This window comes from Haliotis rubra, unplaced genomic scaffold (genome assembly GCF_003918875.1).
Source record: "Haliotis rubra isolate DU_JTF1 unplaced genomic scaffold, ASM391887v1 Scf14, whole genome shotgun sequence".
Taxonomy (NCBI): Eukaryota; Metazoa; Mollusca; class Gastropoda; order Lepetellida; family Haliotidae; genus Haliotis; species Haliotis rubra.
This window is the reverse complement of record NW_025765336.1, coordinates 529524-553513: the sequence shown is the minus strand read 5'-3', so window position 1 is coordinate 553513 and position 23990 is coordinate 529524. Positions and strand designations below refer to the sequence as shown.

The 23990-nt window shown below is 45.7% G+C and overlaps 1 protein-coding gene across 1 annotated transcript in view; it reads left to right on the top strand.

Annotated features, from left to right (window-relative positions):
• LOC124268686 (lipase maturation factor 2-like) overlaps positions 1-23990 on the top strand; it is a 60343-nt gene that overhangs the window by 28541 nt on the left and 7812 nt on the right. Inside the window, 11 exon segments of the mRNA XM_046703676.1 lie at positions 627-724; positions 807-833; positions 1092-1213; positions 1413-1518; positions 1949-2048; positions 2707-2790; positions 2792-2823; positions 3688-3812; positions 4960-5124; positions 5127-5178; positions 6396-6507. Coding sequence (XP_046559632.1) covers positions 627-724; positions 807-833; positions 1092-1213; positions 1413-1518; positions 1949-2048; positions 2707-2790; positions 2792-2823; positions 3688-3812; positions 4960-5124; positions 5127-5178; positions 6396-6507 — 1023 coding nt within the window.

Genomic DNA, 23990 nt, shown 5'->3' with positions numbered 1-23990 from the left:
TCACTGCGGCATGGTATCTCAGTGGGCTAGCACTATAAAACCAGCTTCAGTCTGGGCTAGTACAAGCAGCCGCACATACACATACACATGCATGCACGTCGTCATATGAGCGAAATATTCTCAAGCACTATGTAAAACCCAATTTCACCTCACCTCACCTCTGCCACCAATACTATCAGGCCTCCAGAAGCATAGCAAGCCAATTTTTCGTGTAAGCCCGATAGGTTGCAAAGCTTTATATTTAGATATTGGGTGCTTGCCCAACCTTTTCAGCATCAATCATGTGTAAGCACAGGCTTTTTTTCATAATGGTCTCTTTGTCTATACTATTACTGCTCAGATTTCTCCCACTCACTCACCAAAGGCCGACAAATGGGGTAAAATCATCATTTTGTTTCAAAGTCAAAATGTCTGTGAGAATCATTCTGCAACTTTAGCCATGATATGCGTTTTTCACATTTTTCGACCTAATGGTTTAAATATGATTTCTCTCTCTCACTGTCCAACTCATTCCTTCATTCAGTTCCTCACTCACTCTGTTGTTTCAGGTGCTGCTTCAAGTGTTGATCATCCTCACTGTCCAACTCATTCCTTCATTCATTTCCTCACTCACTCTGTTGTTTCAGGTGCTGCTTCAAGTGTTGATCATCCTCACTGGCAACTACAACTTCTTCAACCTCCTCACAATCGTCCTGTGCATCTCCCTCCTCGGTGCGCTTCAAGTGTTGACCCTCACTGGCAACTACAACTCCTCAGCAGACGGAAATGTACGACATCTGCATCCACTATTTCTGAACTTACATTAGTAAACCAGGGAAGGATGAGAAACCAGCGTTGGATAAGCACAGCAATTGTTTGGGATTCTGTCATTAGTGTTTCCAGCAGGATCCAAAAATGTGTGAAGCCCATTTCTGATGTCCCCTGCCATGATATTGTTGGAATGTTGCTAAAAACGGCATAAAACTAAACTCACTCACACTCACTTATGGACATGCACAGACACAATATAAGTGCAGGTGTCTTGAAAAAGTCATTAACCATATTTCAACTCTGTCAACAGCTGTCCGTCGCCGTCAGTCCTTCGTGTGGAGCGGTCTGGGCTTTGTGTCCAACTTCATCGTGCCCGTGCTGGTGTACGGCTACATCGGCTACTACACCTACATCCTCTTCGACCTAAAGGTTCAGCCCGACTACACCATACAGTCCAAGACAAGTAGGTCATGTCTGAAGGCAAACACTGTTGTCTCAAAGTAAAAGTTTGGTCCCTGTCTATTCCTTCCTTATCCAACATTTTTCAGATGTATCAAACATCTGAGAACTCCAAAGTATTTCTGCGGAATCCTTCAGCCTCGTGGTGCTCTAAGTGTTGTATGTTTATTGATGTGAAAGAGGTAATGATTTTCTCGATTCAGCTTTCAAGTCCTCCGACCTGAATCGCTGGCTGGAGTGGGTGATGCCATACACCATTTATGTTGGAGCTATTTCCTTAGCTTTTGAAATATTCCTGTCTATACTGAGGTAAGCTGACTTTTTACACAGGACATTGATAATGTGTTTGATCATAGTAGACCACATCCCTGAGTGGATTGTGGGTTAAAATATGTTCAAAGCAAACTTTGTTTTGGTTTTAATTGGTAGTTGCTGCACTTAACAATGTTATAGCTGTGTGATGACTTTATGTAAATGAAGGTCTAGACCAGACAATCCTGTGATTGACACAAGGAAGATGCATTTAAGGAAGGAAGGATAATAATATATGGATGGACAAAGTTTTATTACACTGTGAGCGACATTTTAGTGTAGATTCTAATACTGTTTTCAAGTGATGAGATCCATATATTGTTTTCTTTCTTCTCTAACTTCTTAAATGCTCTCAAAGAAGATATTGCATTTAAATACTTTAATTCCCTTGACATATATTTCAGCTAATAGTTCCATCCTGTTTCAGGTCTTCTGTAGAAGAGAAAGGATTTTTCAGGAAAAACATTGCCACCATTCAGTGTGTCCTGTTCGGAGCAGTAGCAGCGGGCTTGTTCGCCATTAGTCTGGTAGGGGAGATAACTCTTGTATTGTCATAGCAACAACGTGCCTGGTTTAGATAACTGGTCAGTGACATAATGACTTACTCCAACATTAGTTTTCTGTTATATTGATTATGTTATACAAATGATGCATGAATCTTCACATCAGGTAACATGGTGGATGAGCCAGGATTTAGTAGCCATTAGTTAAGTCATCCACAATATATGTATTGGAGCAATTTTTGAAGCAATGAGGTGACGGTTCTTACTGTGGTGTTACTGCTATATGCATAGAAGTCAGACCATGAGCCCAGACTCTTTCTAGTCTTTTCATTCGTGTTTTCATATGTGTAACAAACTATGAATGACAAAGATTGTGTGGAATAATTAAACCGTCTCATTTTGATTACCCTAATATACCTATGAATGGTTTGTCAACATGCGACAATGAGGTGGTAAATCTGAATAACTTGTGTAGTTCAGTAAAGATTTGTTTACTGGGAAAAATGGTCAAAACTCATTGGTCATTATACTATTCTTATATCAATTTTTTAAAAAGTCAACTTTTTGTATCATGTGTGGACGATTTAGCAGTCTAAGTGATCAACAGATGCTTCAGCAACCCACTCCCTTTGTGGAGATTTGAATCGAGCTGATACAGAATAGCCACAGTGTTTGTTTGCAGGTGCCCCATACAGTTATTGAAGGCAAGGCCCACAGGTCCTTGTGGCCAGCAGTCAGACAGTGGCACGGCAGGCTGGAGGCCTTCCCAGGTTACCAACTCTTACGGACTCTTCAGAAGGTAGGAGTGTGTGGATGAATGTTTGTTGTCTAATACTTAGCAACATTCCAGCTATGTAGGAGCAGTAAATAATAGAGTCTGGACCAAACAATCCAGTGATCAACAGCATAAGCATTGATCTTAGCAATTAGGATAGATGATGAATCAACCAAGTCAGCGAGCCTGACCACCCAAACCGTTAGTTACTTCTTAAGACATGGGTTGCCGAAGACCAATTCTAACCCGGATCTTCACAGGTCGAGTGAGTGAGCTGGGTTTGATCTAAAAACACTTTGAATGACATTCCAGTTTTATCAGGTCACAGATCACTTTAGTGAAACGTGGGTATGGTGCATACAAACCTAGAGACATTATTGGGATGGAACAGGGTTTGAGCCCATGATCATAGGTTTTTGGTAACTTTGCTTAGCTGTAAGTGTCATACATATACTACACATAAGATGATAAGAACAACCTGATTCTTTCATATACAGAGTTTCTCACCTAGAGTGTTGGGGTGCAGCTGTTTTCTCCTTAGCTGAAAGTTTGAATCCTAGATTTTTGTCTAACTGTGATCTTTGTTCCATCAGCTCAAAAATATCTTTGAGCTGACAGCCTGTGTGATCCAAGGAACCCTGAAGATCTGTGTTAAGAATTGGTCTTTACCTACCCAGGCTTGTCATAAGAGGCTCAGATTCGCTGAATTAGATCAATGCTTATACTGTTGATCGCTGGAATGTTGCTGAACCTTAAACAACAAACAAACACATGATCAACACATTTTTGGCCTAAATGTTATCAAACATTTTTAAATGTTGGGTAATTCATTACCAAATTCTGAAATCGTACCCACTAGTCATACAGTGGTTTTCCACATGTTCTCAGGATGACGGGAGTTGGAGGTCGGCCTGAGGTTATCATCGAAGGAAGCAACAAGAAAGATGGCGCTTGGAAGGAGTACGAGTTTCTTTATAAACCCGGCGACATCTCGCTCCGTCCCCCGATTGTAGGTAAGTATGTGTGTAAATGTGATGGAGAATCTTGTCATCATGGAGTCCGCCAGGATTGTTGCTTACACCCAACTTAGGTGTTGCTCCTTTCACAGGAACCCGTGAAGGTCCAGGCTAGAATATTGATCTTCAGTAACCCATGCTTGTTGTAAGAGGCGACTGACAGGATCAGGTGGTCAGACTCGCTGACTTGGTTGACACATGTCATCGGTTCCCAATTGCGCAGATCGATGCTCATGCTGTTGATCACTGGATTGTCTGGTCCAGACTCGATTATTTACAGACCGCCACCATATAGCTGGAATATTGCTGAGTCCGGCGTAAAACCAAACTCACTCACTCACTCACAGGAACAATGATTATAAAATGTTAGTTAACAGCAAAGTTGGTGGATAGAACCTCACAGATTTGCCCTGAAACAGACGTACAACCTTTAACAGTTTATGGATGTGGATCCTAACTGCCTCAAATTACATGGGGGTGCGATGGGGTAGCCTAGTGGTTAAAGCGTTTGCTCGTCACGCTGAAGACGTGGGTTCGATTCCCCACACGGGTGCAATGTGTGAAGCCCATTTCTGGTGTCCCCCGCCATGATATTGAATATCACTCACTCTGATGAAACCGGGGGCATACCTGGTTACTTGTCTGATGCATTGTTGCATCATCATGGGAGACATTTATTGTATGTCGTTTAATATACTTTTATATGATGTCTGTAAATAATCCTGTCTGGACTTGACAATCCAGTGATTGACATCATGAGCATCAATGTATGCAACTGGGATACATGCATCAATCAGTGAGTCTGATCATGACCACCTCACCCGTTAGTCTTCTCTTACAACAAGCATGGTTGCTGGAGACCAGTTCTAACCGAGATATTCACAGGTCTAACAGACATACAAAAATATAGCACCGCCTGACCATCTGATTCCGTTAGTCGCCTCTTATGACAAGCATCGTTGCTGAGGACCAATTCGAACCCAGGTCTTGACCGTAGCTGGAGCATTGGCTGCTTCAAATATTTACTGAACATAATCAGACCATTGCCTCACTCGTCCTGGACAATTTTCTGAAATTATTTACCAGGAATCTGAACCAGACTTTATGGATGTTCCCAACCGAGTTAATGCTATGTTTTTTCCAGCACCCCATCAGCCTAGACTGGACTGGCAGATGTGGTTCGCCGCCCTTGGCAACTACCAACACAACGGCTGGTTCGTCAGCCTCGTCTACCGCCTGCTCAACAACCAGAAAGAAGTCCTTCAGCTGCTAAAACGCAATCCCTTCCCCGGCAAACCTCCAAAGTACATTCTGCCACACTGTATCACTACTACTACACCTCAAGCAGCAAGAAAAATGACAGGTACAACAGTTTATGACAAGCATAGCTGGAAGTTGACAGGAAGAAACTAATATTACTGTCATCTATTCTATTTATGGCAGATCACTCACTGGAACCTAGGTTCATCACACTATAAGAAAGGTCTAAGTTTGGTGACCTTGACCTTCATTTCAAGGTCACAAGGGGACTTTAACGTTTTACTGCATGTTAAGCTGTCTCAAGAACCGTTTACTGGAGTTTCTTCATATTTGACACCAAGCTTCATCCAGGGAAGGCGCATGGCCCAGTCGATTTTGGTGACCTTCACTTAATTTTCAAGGTCACAGACGCTTTGAAGATTTCAGCATGTTAAATTGCATGTTAAGATAGTCAGCAAGATATCGCAAAAAATATTCAGTGGATTTTCTTCATATTTGACACCAAGCTTCATCTAGGGAAGGCCCAGGGCCCAGTCAATTTTGGTGACCTTCACATAATTTTTAGGGTCACGAGGACACTTTGAAGATTTCAGCATGTTAACCTGAATTGTCAGCAAGATATTTTAAGAACGGTTCACTGGATTTTGTTCATAGACTTTCAAGACCTCCCTTGAATGTTTTTCAATAAGCAATTTCTTTAGTACTAGTTTTGCATATTTCATACACTATGACATTCATGTCAAGGTCAAAGTCAGTCTTGAAAATATGTGTGTGTTTGAACAACTAAAGAGCAAGATATCAAGAGAGGTTGACTGGTCATGTTTTTGTTGACATTTAACTTCATCTTAAACTTTCATTACTTTATAAGTTTGATTTGATCATTTGTGGCGGGGGATTATGTCACCTTAGTGACAAAGCTTGTTCTATACATGGCATCTAGTTGACTGGAAACTATTATTGATTTTATTCATCGCAGTTAGTATAAAGGAAACTATTATAGATTCTATACATAGCAGGTAGTTGACAGTAAGCTATTGTTAATTCTATGTATGACAATTAGTTGATAGGAAACTATTATTAATTCAATTCATCGCAGTTAGTTGAAAGGAAACTGAATTATTGATTCTGTACATGGCAAATAGTTGACGGGAAACTATTATTGATTCGTAACTTATCTGGCACTTATCAAGATGGTACATGGGAGGTAGTTGACAAGAAAACTGTCATAAGACTACTTACAATACTAAATCGTTTACTGTTGTACACAGTTTTGTTCTGTACATTTTGACAAACCACTGACTTGATTAAATTTTAATGCAGATATTCAGCTAAGAACTGGTGGTTGAGGAAAAAGAAGGCCGAATATCTCCCGGTGATGCATGCAGAGGACCAACAGCTGAAGCAATATGTGAAACAGAGATTACTCTTAGAGGTGAGATGGGGGGAGGGTTGAGGGTGGATGGTATAATGAGGGGCCAGGGTGGGCAGTACAATGAGGATTGAGGGTGGGGTTGGGGGTACAATGAGGGTTGAGGGTGGGCAGTACAATGAGGTTTTGAGGGTGGGGGGCTTGGGGGTACAATGAGGGTTGAGGGTGGGCAGTACAATGAGGATTGAGGGTGGGGGTTGGTGGTACAATGAGGGTGGGGGTTGGGGGTACAATGAGGGTTGAGGGTGGGCAGTACAATGAGGATTGAGGGTGGGGGTGGTGGGGGGAGGTACAATGAGGGTGGGGGGGGAGTTGGGGGAGGTACAATGAGGGTTGAGGGTGGGCAGTACAATGAGGATTGAGGGTGGGGGTTGGTGGGTACAATGAGGGTTGAGGGTGGGCAGTACAATGAGGATTGAGGGTGGGGGTTGGTGGTACAATGAGGGTGGGGGTTGGCAGGGCACAATGAGGGTGGGGGTTTGGGGTACAATGAGGATTGAGGGTGGGGGTTGGGGTACAATGAGGGTTGAGGGTGGGGGGTACAATGAGTGGTACAATGAGGTTGGGGGTACAATGAGGATTGAGGGTGGGGTTGGGGGTACAATGAGGGTGGGGTTGGGGGTACAATGAGGGTGGGGGTTGGGGTACAATGAGGTTGAGGGTTGAGGGTGGGCAGGGCAATGAGGGTGGGGGTTGGGGGCAGTACAATGAGGGTTGAGGGTGGGGGTTGGTGGTACAATGAGGGTGGGGGTTGGGGGTACAATGAGGGTGGGGTTGGGGGTACAAATGAGGGTTGAGGGTGGGGGTTGGTGGTACAATGAGGTTGGGGAGTACAATGAGGATTGAGGGTAGTAGTATAGGAGGCTTTGGTCAGAGCCTTAGCTCTTGCTACCATTACCACTGCTTTCCCAACCTATAAAAATTTCAAGCAAAATGTCCCCGGCAGCCACAATTCCCAAAGGGAGAAATAGAAATGTATTGGCGCTTCCTCCCTTTGGGAATTGTGCCGGGCTTACCTGGCCCATCCCTCAAGTAGTACAAGGTAGGTTCAGTTTTATCTATGTCCACGCACGCTATGTCACGTTGGCCCTCGATGAAACAGTTTAATGTGAATCGCCTATGATCTCTTTTGGTGTTACGTTATAAAAAGCTTGCCGGGCTTTTTGTATCCCCTGTTCTATATACTTTTTTCTCGTCCTCGCTGATAGCAGACTTACGAGACTTGATCGAATCTCTTGTTTCATTTTGTCATATTTTTGTGAGTTCAGAGAGGATTGAGATTTAAACTCCTCCTCCGAGATCTTACTGTCAGTGAGTGCTGTGGAAATCACGCTCACTCACCGCGTGTTCAGCTTTGCTTCGCCAGAACCCTGATTTAAATCAGTGTTTCAATGCTTTTACGATGCAGTCTGCGGGATACAAGCTTAAGCCCCAACCCCAACACCCCCCTGTCACCCCAGCTGTTATTTGAGCCCCATCACTATAGGTGCGGCCACGATGGTAGCTAACAACCCAACACCTGCCACCCCTAGGCCCATGCTGGCTGCCATAAGGGTAGTATCGGTCCGATCCACGGCATTGAAAAGCTCTATGGTACTTCTTATATAGTGCTTTCCGCTTATCCTTGATCTTGTTCTAGTTGGCGTTTTACATCGCGATAACTGTCTCAAGCGAAACCGAACTCCTACGGTTTCCAGGGTCTTCGCTACTTCATCTACCTGGGTACAGTCCCATCCTATAATATATATTACAAAAGATATTTTAATTGGGCATCACTTAATAGTTGGCCAACGTGCCTGAGGCTTATAAAACTTAGATTCTCGCATATGTAGATACGGGGAAGGGTCAATAGGTAACTTCTGGTCTATCTCAACATCATAGCAGTTTATTATGTGGGGTAGTAATCCCTGTTGGGAGTCCCCAATCAGATCAATCGAATCTGCAAGATAAAAAACCTGATGTTAAGGGGTCGTTACCCCAACGTATTATTACACGGGTAAAAGTTCCAAGTTTGGGGATGGGTCAAATTCATCCAAATCAAACTTACCCTTGTGTTTACTTCTCACGATGAGTGTGGAGTTTGTTTCCATACCCTAACCCCTATTATGGAATGATGGTGGTGGGTGGCTATTAACTGGGACTTCCTGGCTGAAATTAACAGGGTGTCCCTAGGCCAATATTCAGAGTTAGAAACTATCATCCTTTCAGTTGGAATGAAAGATGTGAGCAAGGTACCGTTGTTCCTAATTTCAGAGACATAACCATCTTTGTCTAGTGAGATATAAGGTGCGGTGGTGGTCACGTTGATCACCCATTTAGGTTCTTTTAAGACTGCCAGGTTCTGCCGTATGTACACACCGTTGTTAAATAATAGGACGTATGAGTTGTTGTTATGACCATGCTTATCGAATCCCTCCGTGTCCCCTAGATCGTTAAGCGTAGTGTTGGGGTGAAGCCAAGACATTGTTATAATACTATTACGATATAATTTCCAACTAGTGTTCTGGTACTAGTTCAGGGATATAGCTCAACCCCATAATATATTTTAATTGGGTTTCATTTAACCTTTGATTAATGTACTTAAAGCCGACAATACTTAGATTAACGTGCGTGTAAAAAAGCGGGGTCTTAGCTCTAAGTCCATTAAGGAGGCGAACTCCATCAAGGGTTGGTACAGGGTCGTTTCCGATACCTTAATAATACGACAACGTTGGTTATTACACCTGGCTTCCCAACCTATCAGCATATCATCTATAATTTTAATATAGCGCTTCTAGTCAAACTTATATCCCGAGATAGGCGTCTATGAGGAATGTGAAGTTTTCCTCGCGACATTTCTAAAGACCTCTTATTGTCGAGTAATTTGATCTCTGTCTTCACCGTCCACTGGAAGCTAACATGTTGCCGAGTGGTCTGGTATTGGTATGACTTGTACACTAGATTCGGAACGAGCGATCCTATAATCATGCCGTTGTTCCTAATCTCGGAGATAGTATTATTTTTTTTCAAGGAGATATAAGGTGAGGGTGAGGGTTAAGTTGACTAACCATTCAGGCTCTTTAAAATCTGATAACGACACCCGCCTATACGTTGTCTTTCAAGTGTAGGATGTATAAAGGTGCCTTCCTCACCAGGCTGATCGAATCCTCCGTGTCCCTAGATGCGTTAAAGCGTAGTGTTGGGGTGAAGCCAAGACATTGCTATAATACTATTACGAGATAATTTCCAACTGGTTTTCTGATAATAGTTCAGGGGTGCACTTCACCCCATGAAGTGTATGTTTTTCGGGTAGGAATATCTTGGTTAGTGATATAGTGTCTTCCACGACCACGGTGACACCCTGCAGACTGGTTTTGGAGTCGACACCCACCCGCTGCGTAAGCGTTGCAAGCGTGATACTGTTGTTGTTTCCCCACCTCAGTTTGACCCTTCCGCGATCTCGACATCGTCCTGCGATGGTTCCCCTAGGTAGACTTGGATGACCAGTGTTGAGTTCGCCGGTAGACTCTCCAGGATCTTGACCACGCCTTCGAATTCAGACACCAACTGCAATACCACGTTTTGCATGCCTGCTTTACTCGATAGCATGTGGGCTGCCATACTGGCGAGTGGGCTGATGACTTCACGCTTATCGTCTCTGAGTCGGAGCGTAAGCTTGCGAGCAGGATTCCGTTGTTTCTTACTTTTGTTTAGGTGATTGTCTTTGTTATCCGTGAACACATAGGGGAGCCGAGCCTAATGTTGAGAAACCAGTCAGCTTTATCGGGTAATAACACCCACTTGTCATCTTCGGTGAAGACTAGCGTATATGGCTTGTTTTGAGGCGACGGTAGTGCTCTCAACATCGTCTAAGTCGAACAGTTTGCCCCGAGCGATGGGTATATCATCCAGTTATCATCACGGTGTTGACAAGGGTGTACTTAGTGTTGACTGCGCTCGCTCCTGAGGTATCTACCATATCACTTAGATTGCTAGTACCATTGGAGGGACTTCAACGCGTTTGTAAATGCTGTTTTTCAGTTGCAAAGTACAATTTACCATCTACTCCGAGTCAATTGAAATCGGCGTGTGTCCCGAGGTCGGAGATCCCCACATTGATGCATTTTTTCAACTTCATTCCAGGACCAATGGCTGGTCATTTTATGTGCAGCGTTGCGGCTGAGTATCCTATTCATTCAGATTATGATTTATATCTAACACCGATATTATCAGCTCAGGGATGTTGCCCTGGGTTAACCTCTTATACTGCCCGGCGGTGAAAGCTACTTCGGTTCTGCCATCGTTGTATTTCTCCGTTTTCACCGGTCTGACTCTCAGTATAGTGGAAGGGTGACCCCTTGAATGTTGTCCGTTGTGCTCACCTGACTGAGATGAATGCACAGCTCGATGCGGTACTAGGTCGGGTAACCGTGCCTGTGGCGGTAGTCGTTGGTTTTATCTCGTCAGGCTGTATACCGAGTGTCTAAGCCAGTGTGGTCGACCGAGCCTCAAGGAGTTTCTTCCGTTGTTGATTAACACCACTGTACCGTTTGAGTCGTTCATCTTGAGTTAGGCTCCCAGGGGTTTGAAGACCTGCATTAAACCTAGAGAGCACTGCGCTGTAGTAACCGTCAATTATCTTGTTGCTAAGCGCCACCTCACGAACAGTTTATTGTTGCTAAGCGTTGATGTTAGTCCATCGTGGTAGGTAGGTGATATCGCACAGTCGCGACTTCGAGTTGACCCGGCGTGTTATCGATCGCGTCGTCAGCTGAGCGACCTGCGCCGCTCGTTATTCCTGGAAGTGTTATGTACATGTTAGAGTATATAAACTCATTATATAATAGTTTTAAAATGTACTCCCCTGGAGTGTTTTACCCTAAACTGGACGTGAGATTTCCCCACATGAAGATCGGTAGTTGGCTGCGGGTTGTATTTCGACACCCAGTTCATAGATGTGTTCGGTCAGTATAAGTTTTACGGTGACTAACGCTAAGGTAGTTCACAGCTTGGTTCAACAACCCGATGCAGTTCTGGCAGAATCAACTCAACTTCCGCCCGTGTGAATTGCGCTACAACGGGGTGTGGTGTGGCATTGACCGACACTCGGCGTGGCCCACTGAGTCAGTCTGTGTTCACGTTCCACGTATACTACCAGGTCAGGCGTATCCTCAAAGAGATCAGAGCCCCGCTCCCACAAGAAAAGGCGTGGAATGCAGTAAACAACCAGTACGATAGACGGGCCTACGAACGTATTTGCAACGAATTCGAACTAAACACGAAGACGGATTGGCGTTTGCCGGGACCGAACCACGGGTTGGGTATCCCCATCGTTCACAATATGCCCCTCGTGGAAGCCAGCGAGAATGGGGATACAAGTCATATCATATCACAACAAAAGACAACAAGGATTACAGAGCGGATGACTGGAAAAAGTTCATGCTGGACACGTCGAAAGGTAATCAGGTTGAACGACTCGATTCAAACGTACGTGTGGGCGCTGTTGGGTGCGCAGACGCAAACGCGTTCCAATATCCTAGGTAAGGGGACTGCTTACGACGCTCAGAAACAGTTCGTTGTCAACGTTGAGGATGCTATTAATGCTCCAGTTGATCTCCCGAGTGCCATCAAACGCTACCAAGACGTGTTGGAATATGCCAGGTCGAAAGTCGACTACGTGTTCGACGTGGGACTGTACATGGCTCCGAGTGATATGCAACTGAGAGTAAAAAAGTGGTGGGCTACAACAACGAAATAGTTATAGCCACGGCGGGTCAAAAGTTGGGCGTCAACCTCGATGTCAGCGTCCCCGTCCTCACCACCCACGACCGTGAAAGCGGGTATAGTAAGCGCCACCCGGAGCCTAGGGTTCAACACACACACCTACAGCCCCAGTCTGCAGCCTCCAATCAGCAGCACATCGATCGTAAAACAGCTATGGTGGTTGGCGGGGTAGCTTTGGGGCTCATTTGGTTAAAAATTCCTTAGCGCTCGTTACACCAAACCCACCACGGCGACGATGGCTGCCCACAGGTTTTGACTAAGCCCGTGGCAGTTTTAGCCAGAGCTCAGCAACCACGAGGACGATGCTACCCAGGATGCCGGGCAGGGCTTCGGCGGCCTTACCAGCCAGTTTAGCCAGGGCCTCCCCGAGTTTTTTTATCCACTCTTTGACACCCCCACCACTTGGTGGTGTGCCGCCACTTGGGGGTGTGGGGGTACCCCCACTCAGTGACACCACCAGAGTTGATATGATGAAGCCCAATGCAGTCAGAATGCTGGCGATGGTGATCCCTTGCTCCCGGAAAAGGGTCCGAATCCTGTCGGCTAGCGTGGTGTCTTCATTTAGAACTTCGATCGATGGTTTCCCGTACTTTCGGCTGATCTGCGATGGAGGGCTTCCAGTTTGAGGAAGCGGATTCCAACCGAGTCCGTCTCGTCTTCAAGTTTTTATTCTCTCCTCGATACGGCGTTTCATATCATCGTCTTCAGTTTTGGTGAGTTTTATTTTCACCAGTGAGCGATGCGCTCATCGACTTCGTTCAGTTTCCCCATGTTGTTAACGAGTTCTCCGCGTACATGTTTCAAGGCTTTGTCTAAACCTCGCGCAGTTCCCTCAGGGAAATTCGAGCCCGGCAAGGGTTTGTCATGATGCGTAGCCAATATTTTTTCGATACTGTCCGATGTTTCTTTAGCATCCCCAGTATTGGCCCTGGCTACTTGCAGATCTTGGGCGACCTTCCGGGAAGCTTAGACCGTCACCACCGTAATCTATGAAGCCTAGTTCCCCGGAGCAGTTGACTCCCACCAGGGCGACTTGTGAGTGTTGACAAAGCATATGGTTTCCGTCTTTTTATGATATCAGCCCACGGGTAAGCCTTCAATCGCAGCGTGCCCTTCTTATCGACCATAAACTTGGAATAGTCCCTCCCCAGCGGCTTGATGTTGTCTTTATTTTCAACTCGCGTCGTAATAATCATCGACGGACCGACTGTACAAGTTCAGTACTTACGGGGTAGTGAATGAGGTCTCCTGCTCATCGAATGCCTGGGCATTATCATCCCACATATCATCCATAGGGATATACTTCGGCCATTATTTAGTATTAAAAACTTATATATTTCATTTATATAACAATATGCGGTAGAAAACTAGATCCTTTCAGAAGATCGAGAGCCACTAGGGGTCAAAGCCGTGGCGTCAATCGGTGACCATCACCAACAATCCCAGCAAGATAGACCAGAATCAAAGCGCTGCTGGTTAGATTTCCAAACCTTGGCGAAATGACCTCATTGTACCAGGCACTGTTCGGCTGGCGTTCAACCTCCGTTGACCTCCGACAGCGACAAGCGCCAGCTAGTGGGGCGTGGGTCGAGCTATCATCAAGAAAACCACCATCAAGATCACGGTAGCGAGGTGTTGAGCATCGGCGACAGCGGCGTGTTTCACTGCTACAGGGACCTCTGGAAGCGAGGGAGAAGCGGCGTCAATGGCGTGTACCAGGGTATCAACAAATCAACCAGGTCAGCGCGTTGGGTATGCCTTCACGGCAGACCAGTTATCTAAGATCACGGGCGGTGAAAAGGCCATCGCTCAAGCGTCACGGGAACAGGTTCTGCGTGCGCTTCGACTTGAGTTGCTCACGGAACACGCGCCGTTTTACCAGGCGCTGGGTGATAGGCTTGAATACGAGCTCACGTTTAACGACTACAGCAAAGTAGTGCGTCACGCCCGAGCAGCGATGAGGCTAGTTATACCATAGACAACATCTCTCTGGAGTTCGACATGGTCACTAACCCGGAGCTGGCCAGGCAGGTTCGAAACCAGTACTCGGGGAATGTGGCCATCCTGTACGATGCATGCTGAGGCATAGATCCATCGTGCGGGATAAGAGCGACACTGTGTGGAATATCAACCTGAGCGTGCCGGGCGCGATCGATGAAAGGCATCCTGATCGTCCCGTGGAGGATTACGAGCCGTTCGGAGGACAGCGAAGTTTTTCAACCCGAGATTGAAAAGGTGGAAGTGACCATCGAGGCGTGCCCAACCAGCTGTTCAGTCATGGTATGAGGGCGTACCAGCAGTGGGATGAGATAAAAAAAGCTGCCGAGCAAACATCCATACATGGCCAAAGACCTGGACCTATCATCCGTGCAAATCGGTGAATACTTAACCAACAAGTACGGCTGTGGTTGGACATGCGATCCACGGATGACGATAAACTACCCTACGGTACGGTAGCGGATATAGACAACGGTAGTGAGGGGATTACTATCCAGATTACCAAGAAGGCTCAACCCGCTGGCAAGTTGAAATTATATCTGTACGTAATTATGGGCGCGCAACTTAATATAGACAATGGGAGATTCGTGCAAGCCATCTACTGATTTGCCTGCCTGGGTATTGGTTTACCTACCGCGACCCACACTGCGCCATAGTGTCGCGGGCAGACTGGCTGTGGGAAGACCGTTTTCGTGTTGGATATGTTGGAGGGTACTACAGGGATGTGTTCGACCACATCGTTATCATGTGCCCTACTCTGAGCATGAATAAAGCGTGCACGGAAAGACCTTGGTGATAGCGGACCCGGACGTACACAGAGTCGACCGAGGGCCGCGTCACAGGACTGGTTGAAAGCTTACCATATGAAATTTAAAGGGGAGTCGGCGTTGTTCATACTGGATGACTGCAGCACTAATCGCGAGATAACAAAAAGAGACATGCTATAAGTACCTGGCCTTCTCCGGCCGACACGCCAAATCACAGCGTCTGGGTGCTAGCGCAGAAGTTCAACTTCGGTGTTGAAAGACCTCAGGGAGCAGACGCGATGGGTGGCCTTATTTCACTGCAAGGACAGGGATTCGTTCGAGGAGTGTTTGAGAGAAACGATGTGATGAGTAAATTAGAGCGGGGAGCGGGTGAAGAAACAGCTCGCTGAAACTAAACACGCTAAGCTTCGTGCTCAAGACCGACCAACCCGTGGCTTATAGGGTGTTTTAGCTAAGCAATGCTAAGTAAAGGCCAAAGCAAATGCTAAAGCTAAAGCAAATGCTAAGCATTTAGTTATAGCTATGGTATTTGAAGTGTTCGTCGTGTGCAACTTAACCTTCATTTCTCTGTGTTTTGCCTGCATAGGGTATTATATTGTTAAAACTAAAACTTACTTATCACATTATAAGATGGAGTGTGAGGAATTGCTCGAACAATTGTTGGTACCCCAATCACCACAGGTGGACGATGATAAAGCGAGAGAAACTGGTGGCGTTGGCTGTTGGTGGCAAAGCCAAACATTACTTTGGGGAGTACACTCGGATAAAATTCACAAAATGTCAGCCCGAAGAAATCGATAAACTGTGCGCTAAATCGAGGCTAGACTAGGTTCAGAAATGACAAAGACAATAGGATCGGCTATGACTCAGATATACACTGGTATTGCGTCGTACTTCCTTCCCATCCCCGGGCCGACTTTACTTGTGGGAAGACCTCGAGAAAGACCCTTTTATCCGAACAGGCCTTGAGCTCTATTAGCTGCGATCTGTACCACAAATACGGTATATTTGTTAGCCCGGTGGCGGCGGCGATTATCAACGGCAAAGCATTGTCAATTTGAGAGGAAAATAATAATAATAGTATAGATGGATGCTGCACAGACCCAGACCCCTTCAGAGGAGGCGGTGAGAACCTCGAGCAGACCCCACCCCAACAACTGGAGGTGGAACCCCAACCCTACAGTCACCAGGCAGAAGAATCCTAAGAGAGTAGCTGCCGGTAAAAAAGCGATGGTGTAACCAACATAAAATTATTAAGGTGACCCACCCGCCTCGATTATTGTTGGTTGTATCGCGTTAACTGCTGCGTGGCTATCTGCGTTGGTTATATACCGCGCAAAGTGAAAACCCTACACCTCGAATTAAAGGTCAACCGCATATCATGCAATAAAATATATATTTTTATATCATATACATAATGTCTGAGGGGGGAAAAACGTTAATCAGCGGCGCATACCACGCCAACGTGGTAGCCAGTCTAGCCGTAGAGATGCACTTCGGTTGACCAAAATGGTGCTTAAACAACCAACTATCAAGCTAGATTTCAACCTGCAGGATATGGGTATGCTAATAATGAACCTTGGTATGGCGATGGCCACAAAAGACATCCTAGTAAAACAAGGGATAATACCTGAAGATATTATGAAATAAATATAGGATGGCCACGATAGCTATGATGGTTACGGTGGTGCGTTAGTGAATGCCCTGGCATTTTCGGGAGTAATTTCCTCTTTTGAGAACTTCACGAGAGTCACACGCGGCTGAAATACAGGCAGAGAAAAGCGTACGACCTCGCTATTGAAAAATTACAGACAGCACAATCGAATGCGCTAAAAAGCGCCTCCAGAGGATCGATTACATTAACGAACAACTCAGGCGTGAAAACCATGCCGTTCAAACATTCCACGATGTCGACGACGAGCGAGAGAATACTTCTTATTAACTGGTAAACGATTGGAGCCACTCAATAAACCCACACTCACTCAGTACTACACACCATCCAAGGGACAAATGGACCGTGAACTGACCTTCATAGCTGGGTATAGCGGCGACTGCGTTGGTTCTTGAAACAATTAGACTAAGTACTCATATAAGTATGCTAAACATGAGACCTGCTCCATACCGATCGCGGATACATACTTATGGGGAAGACAGAACCCTGTGGTAGAAATGTAGGACAGAGGGGTACTGTTGGTTCCACATGGGAAGCCCTAACTACTCGTGTTCTGTGTGTGGCATAGGTGTGAAAGGACACTACTGCTTATGTAAAGCTCACGGAGCGAGCGTAGTCAGACATCACCTCATCTACGAGAACAAAAAGGCCTACATAAAAGAACGTGGCGGCTTCTCAAGATAGAACCCAGTTAGAGATTATACACACCTCACGATATAGCTATGTTTGTGGAAATTGAGCCCAGGGAAGGTTGCCTGAGAAGCTGGCAGATGGATGTGGGGAAAGTATAGATATCAGTGTCCTCAAACCCATGATTGTTAGTGAACTATATAAAGGGGTGCTTTCGTTTACAATCATGGTAAAAGTAGGGTTTGATGTGCCATGGACTGGGCACACTTGGAATTATTTTGATGGGGGGCGAGTAGATGTGCATGGGGATATAGATATACTTGTTGGCGACTCGTTGCAAGTAATACAAAACACCCTACTATGCTGCGCATGTTCGAGATGGAGTCGAGGGAATAATCGATAAAGTGTATCTAGATTTTTTACCTTCTGGCCCCAATTAGACATTGATCTTCATAGGTGTATGCACGCTTAACTATGACTACTGTTAGTGAACTTAAAAGCGGGTGCAGCCAGGCAGAGGGTGTAATTGGGTATTCTCGAATGCCCAAACCAGCATTGTTGAGATTACTAGGTTTAGAAGCCCCTCTCACGGTAAAACAATTAAAAGCTCAAGCAAAACAGCTTGGGCTCAAGGGTTATTCAAACCTGGGGAGAGCGGGTTAAGCGCATTGTTATCACATGCCCCGTACCTACTGTAAAACAATTAAAAGCTGAAGTTAAGTGATTTGGGGTTAGGTGGGTATTCCCGTATGAATAAACCACAGCTTGTAGAACTGTTACGGCAGAATAGAGCTATCGACCCACAGTTAAATGCGCACTGAGCCAGCGCTGTAGGTAACTATTTGAGAGGTTGGCGCATGCATGTTAATAGGAACATAGACATTACAGATATTAAGCCACTGATAGCTGATAAAATAAATCAGGAACTAGACAGTCTGGGAAGTATCAAGTTTCAGATCACATTTAAAATGTCGCTCGATAAGCAGGTAGGGAATGGGGCCACTGAATGCATTTCAGCCTTACTTCAGAGGTAGGCAAGAGGTTGTCACGCATACAGAGACCATTAGCATCGATCGATACCAGTTTTCAGCAGATCACGAGAAATACCTAGAGCGATACACACACTTGGGGTCGGGTGGGCTGTAGATAAAATCGATAATGTCTATCTAGACATAGCTAACTACGTGCCGTTCAGAGTGCGGGTCATACCTAGACTTGCCTCCCTACTATAGGAAAAACATGCCATGGTCAACGTCAAGAATAGAGGAGACGATTGCCTGAGGGTAGCTATCAGGTCAGCCTTGTTTCCAGCTGACACTCATTCAGACAGGCTTTCTAGCTATCCCCAAGATGATGGGCTCAACTGGGATGGTATAGATGAACCCACCCCATATCCCAGATCACTAAAATAGAAAAACAGAATAATCTAGCTATAAATGTCTTTGGGCACGAAGATAACACAACAATAGTGTACAGAGTCAGCCCATCGTTGGGGTCGTGTTATCAATATATTCATGATCCAGCGAGGTGACAAGTACCACTACACATGGATAAAACACTTTAGCAGGCTGTTGTATGACCAATCGGCACACAGAGAAAGACCCACTTCTGCGAACGGTGCCTACATGGCTTCACACGAGCTGATTTATTAGAATCCCACCGGGAGGATTGCCAAGGCGTGGGGCAGATGGCTATACGGGTCGACATGCCTGAGGAAGGTGACAATATCCTAAATTCGGTAACCACAAGAACCAAATGCCTGTGCCTTATATCATATATACGCCCGACTTTGAAGCCGTGGTCAAACCAGTTGATATTGGGGTACCCCAACCACACTCAAAACACAAGAGCATGAAGCCTGTGGGTTTGGATACATTAATCGTCCGTTGTGGCGGGAAGCGAAAGATCCGGTGAGTGTACAGGGTCCGGCGCTGTTGAAAGATTTCTTAAGTGTTTGCAAGAGGAAGAAAAATTATTAGGAACGCACTGTATAGAATCGCTCCCATGCGTATGACCCAAGGCGACAGGCTAGCTCACACCTGCAGCACTAACTGTCGCGTGTGTGACTCACCACACTAACGGTGATTCAGTGAGAGATCACTGCCACATAACCCGGTAAGTATAGAGCGCCACCGCTCACAATCGTGTAACCTCAAGCTTAGAATCATCCCCAAGACAATAAACATCCCGTGGTTTTCACAACTTGAGGAGGTCACGACTCACACTTGATCATGCAGGCCATCGCGAAAATCGATGGTAATATAGCGTGCATCCCCAACAACATGGAGAGATACATCTCCTTCAGCTTAAACGACCTTAGGTTCATCGACTTCGTTTCAATTTCTCCAGTCGTCACTAGACAGTCTGGTCAAGACCAACGATACCTTCCTATTACCGATCTATACACAGACGCCGAGACTAGACCCCTGCTTATGAGGAAGGGTGTGTATCCCTATGAGTACATGGATAGTTGGGCCAAGTTAGCGAGACCAGACTACCCCCATCAAAAGAATTTTACAGCAATCTGACAGACTTCGGCAATATCCCAAGGCGATTACTGCGCTTGCGCTATTAGCGTATGGAATAAACTGGGTTGTAAGAACCTGGGTGACTATCACGATCTGTACTTGAGGACAGATGTACTGCTGTTAGCCCGACGTGTTTGAGGCGTTTAGGCAGACATGTTTCAAGCAGTATAAACTTCGACCCGCGTGGTATTACACCAGCCCAGGTCTGTAGGTGGGATGCCTTGCTTAAAAGACCGGAGTTAAGTTGGAATTGCTTACAGGATTACGACATGCACCTATTCATTGAGAAAGGCTTGCGGCCGGGATCTGCATGGCAACAAGCGATACGAAAGCAAATAATCAATACGTGAAGGGCTACGACCCTAGCAAGCCAACCAATCACATTCTCTACCTCGACGCCAACAACCTGTACGGCTGGGCCATGAGCCAGTATCTACCCACAGGGGATTCGAATGGGCGTCACATGTTGATGTTATGAGCATCGGCGCGGATCGAACAAAGGTTATATCCTCGAGGTTGACTTGGAATACCCCAAGGCATTACACACATCACACAACAGCTACCCCTGGCCCCGAGCGTTATGAGGGTTAACAGACTGGATGTCTGAGTACCAACATAACTGAATAAGACCGGGTGGCGGACGTTGAAAAACTCGTGCACTAACAATGAATAAGACCAAGTACATCGTTCACTATCGCAACCTACAGCTGTACCGTATGTCGTTGGGTATGAGGCTGACCAAAATACACAGGGTGCTGCGTGTTCAACCAGAGCCCATGGATGGAGCCCTACATCAGAATGAACACAGACCTCCGAAGCTTGCCACCAGTGACTTTGAGAAAAATCTCTACAAGCTCATGAACAACTTCGGTGTTTGGTAAGACTATGGAGAACCTTAGGAAGCGGCGTGACCGTGAAGCTGGTTCGGTCGAATAGAGGAAGACAAGCTCAGGAGACTGATAGCCAGTCCGACATTCAACCGTAGCAAAATATTCACCCGATGACCTGGTTGCCCTACACATGAAGAAAAGCCACATAAAATTCAACCGGCCTGTTTTCACGTGGGGATGAGCATCCTCGATTTATCCAAACACCTGATGTACGACTTTTACTACAGCGAGCTTAAGAAACAGTACGACGACAGGTGCGAAGTGCTGTACACTGACCGGGATTCCCTGCTGATGGAGATTCGAACCCGAGGGCGTGTATGAGGACATGAAAAAACACCTCGATTTATGCGACACCAGCGACTACCCAAGGACCATACCATACACAGCACGGTAAATAAAAGGTCCTAGGTAAGATGAAGGACGAGTGTGCTGGCACGCCCATAGCAGTACATAGGGTTGAGACCTAAGATGTACTCCATCCTGAAGAGCTGACAATGAGTGAGATCCGGAAGGCTAAGGGTGTTAAGAAGTGCGTGGTGAAACAACACATCAAACCGCGCCAGATTCAAAGGAAGCCCTGTTCAAGACCCGTACCTTTAGGCATAAAATGAACACACTTAGAAGTGATGGCCATAAGATATACGGACTGACAATAAACAAAGACGTCCCTGTCGCCTATGGATACTAAGCGTTGGATAGCTATTGATGGGATAAACACGCATTAGCATGGGCATGAAAAAATTGAACCAAGAACATAGGTATAAATAAATACCCTGTCGAGGCGACATGTCACGGAACCAGAGAAAGTTTGAGGCTATTTACTATAGCCCGTGGGTACTGGAAAGGAGCTAAGCTGTAGATAAGTTGGCTAAAATGGCGCTGAGTACCTACGGAGGAAGCCAAAGCGTGGCGAAAAACAAGCACTTTGGCAGATCTATTTGCCGCCACCACGCGCTATGTGCCTAGAAGGAAGTTTGGTATTAACATACCTAATAGCGTTCACCAGGCAGACCTACTGTTCCTACCCCACGATAAGAGGTATAAGTATGCCTTAACCGTGAGTGGGCGTAGCCAGTCGCTACAAGGAAGCCGAGCCCTTGACCACGAAAGATTAGGTCCAGGTAGCCAGAGGATTGAGCATATACAAGCGTGATCGCTGGCGTGGCCAACAGAGCTGCAAGTTGACCCAGGGCGGGGAGTTCATGGGTGCCGTGTCACAACTGCTAGCCAAACCACGATACAAAGGTCAGGCGTGCGCGGCGGAGCCCATCGCCAGCCAAGCCATAGTTGAGAGATATAATAGGACTTTGGCTGAAGCTTATTCGGACATCAGTATGCTAGGGAGTTGGCCACCCGGAAACGATCGACTGAATGGGTCACGAGGTTACCCAAGGTGGTGTCGGCAATCAACCATGAAGTCACCCGTCTCACGGGCAAGAAACCGGCAGGCGCTATAAAATTAAAATCAATAGTGTCAGAGTCGGCGGCTCCATTGCGTGGGAAGGAGAAGCAGATACCAGATAGGGCCCTAGTGAGGTATCTATACCAGCCTGGGGAACACGAGGGTGATAGCCGTGAAGCGAGCCACCGATCCTATATGGTCAGTCAAAACTTACAACATAGATAAAGTGGACATGAAAGTAGATGAGCGAACTTGTACTACTTGAGGGATGGGCCAGGCAGAGGATTTGTAAGAGAAGAATTATTGATCGTGCCGTGCGGCACAGTGTTACCTCCTGTCAACCACGGCATGGCGGTGTCCCAGGATATAGCCATGTATCCGTCAAAGTTAGCTCAGCGTTAAGTATCCGCCGTTGTCTCTGCTCTGCAACTTTGTGTGATGTGAGAGAAAGGCAGCCCGGCACAATTCCCAAGGGAGGAAGCGCCAATACATTTCTATTTCTCCCTTTGGGAATTGTGGCTGCTGAAGACATTTTACTACTTTTAAGCTTGAAATTTTTATAGGTTGGGAAAGCAGTAGGGGTAATGGTAGCAAGAGCTAAGGGTCCGACCAAAGCCTTATTTGGGGAATAAGGCTTTGCAGAACTTTGTTGGAACTGGTCCAGAACCCCATTACCTATACTACTAGGGTGGGGGTTGGTGGTACAATGAGGTGGGGGTTGGGGGTACAATGAGGATTGAGGGGGGGTTGGTGGTACAATGAGGGTGGGGGTTGGGGGTACAATGAGGGTTGAGGGTGGGCAGTACAATGAGGGTGGGGTTGGGGGGTACAGTGAGGGTTGAGGGTGGGCAGTACAATGAGGATTGAGGGTAGGGGTTAGTGGTACGTTGAGGGTGAGGGTGGGTGGTACAATGAGGGTTGAGGGTAGGGAATGTCAAGGTAAACTAGAGGAGGATCTGGAATGAAGAGGTGTGGTAGGGGTGGGCGGTAAAAATTTAGCAGGGTAAGGGATAGTACTCTTCAATAAAGACCAAGTTTCAGAAGTTGAATATATGTCTTTCAGTATGTTCAGAAACAATCAAAGAAACATGTTAAAACTCATCCTTATCCGATATATTCAGGTGATATTTGACTAGAATTAAATTTAAGGGGGTATACGGGCGGAAGTCTTTCCCAAAGCTGTCATTTAAAAAGATTAATAAAATGACGTTACAAAAACCAAAACATTACGGTATACCGAACCAAAGGCAAAATACTACGGTTCTGCTAATACTGCGGTATACGGTTTCACCCCTACGCTAGATATACTCCTTATTCACCCTGTAACAACGATCAACAACACCGCCATATCACATCTATACTAGTCTAGAATATTGCACATAACAGTTACAGATAATGATTGTCTGTCACAATATACCGGTATTCGAAATGTACACAATCAACTCAATGTGGTATTAATGAATACACCTAAGCCATTAATTACATCCGATGAATCGTACCAACATTTACTGAAACTGCATCAATTCCAATGATATGTAAGTTAAAATCAATGCGGTTCACAAAGAGGCCTACGTAGATTATATGGAAAGAATTTACACCTATAGTCCGTTTGGCTCAAAATTGGACCGATGAATTGCAATCTAACTCGAAAACTAATAAACATAAAATACTCAATGAAACACTGATCATAATTAAAACGTCAGACCAACTCTGTAAGGTTTTTGCAGAATTTACATCCTAAAATTAAAAAGTTGTTTAACAAACTATCATTAAAATATTGACAATGTTCACTATTTGTTACGGGGGAGGAGTGCAAAGAAAGGGACAGCCAGGTGT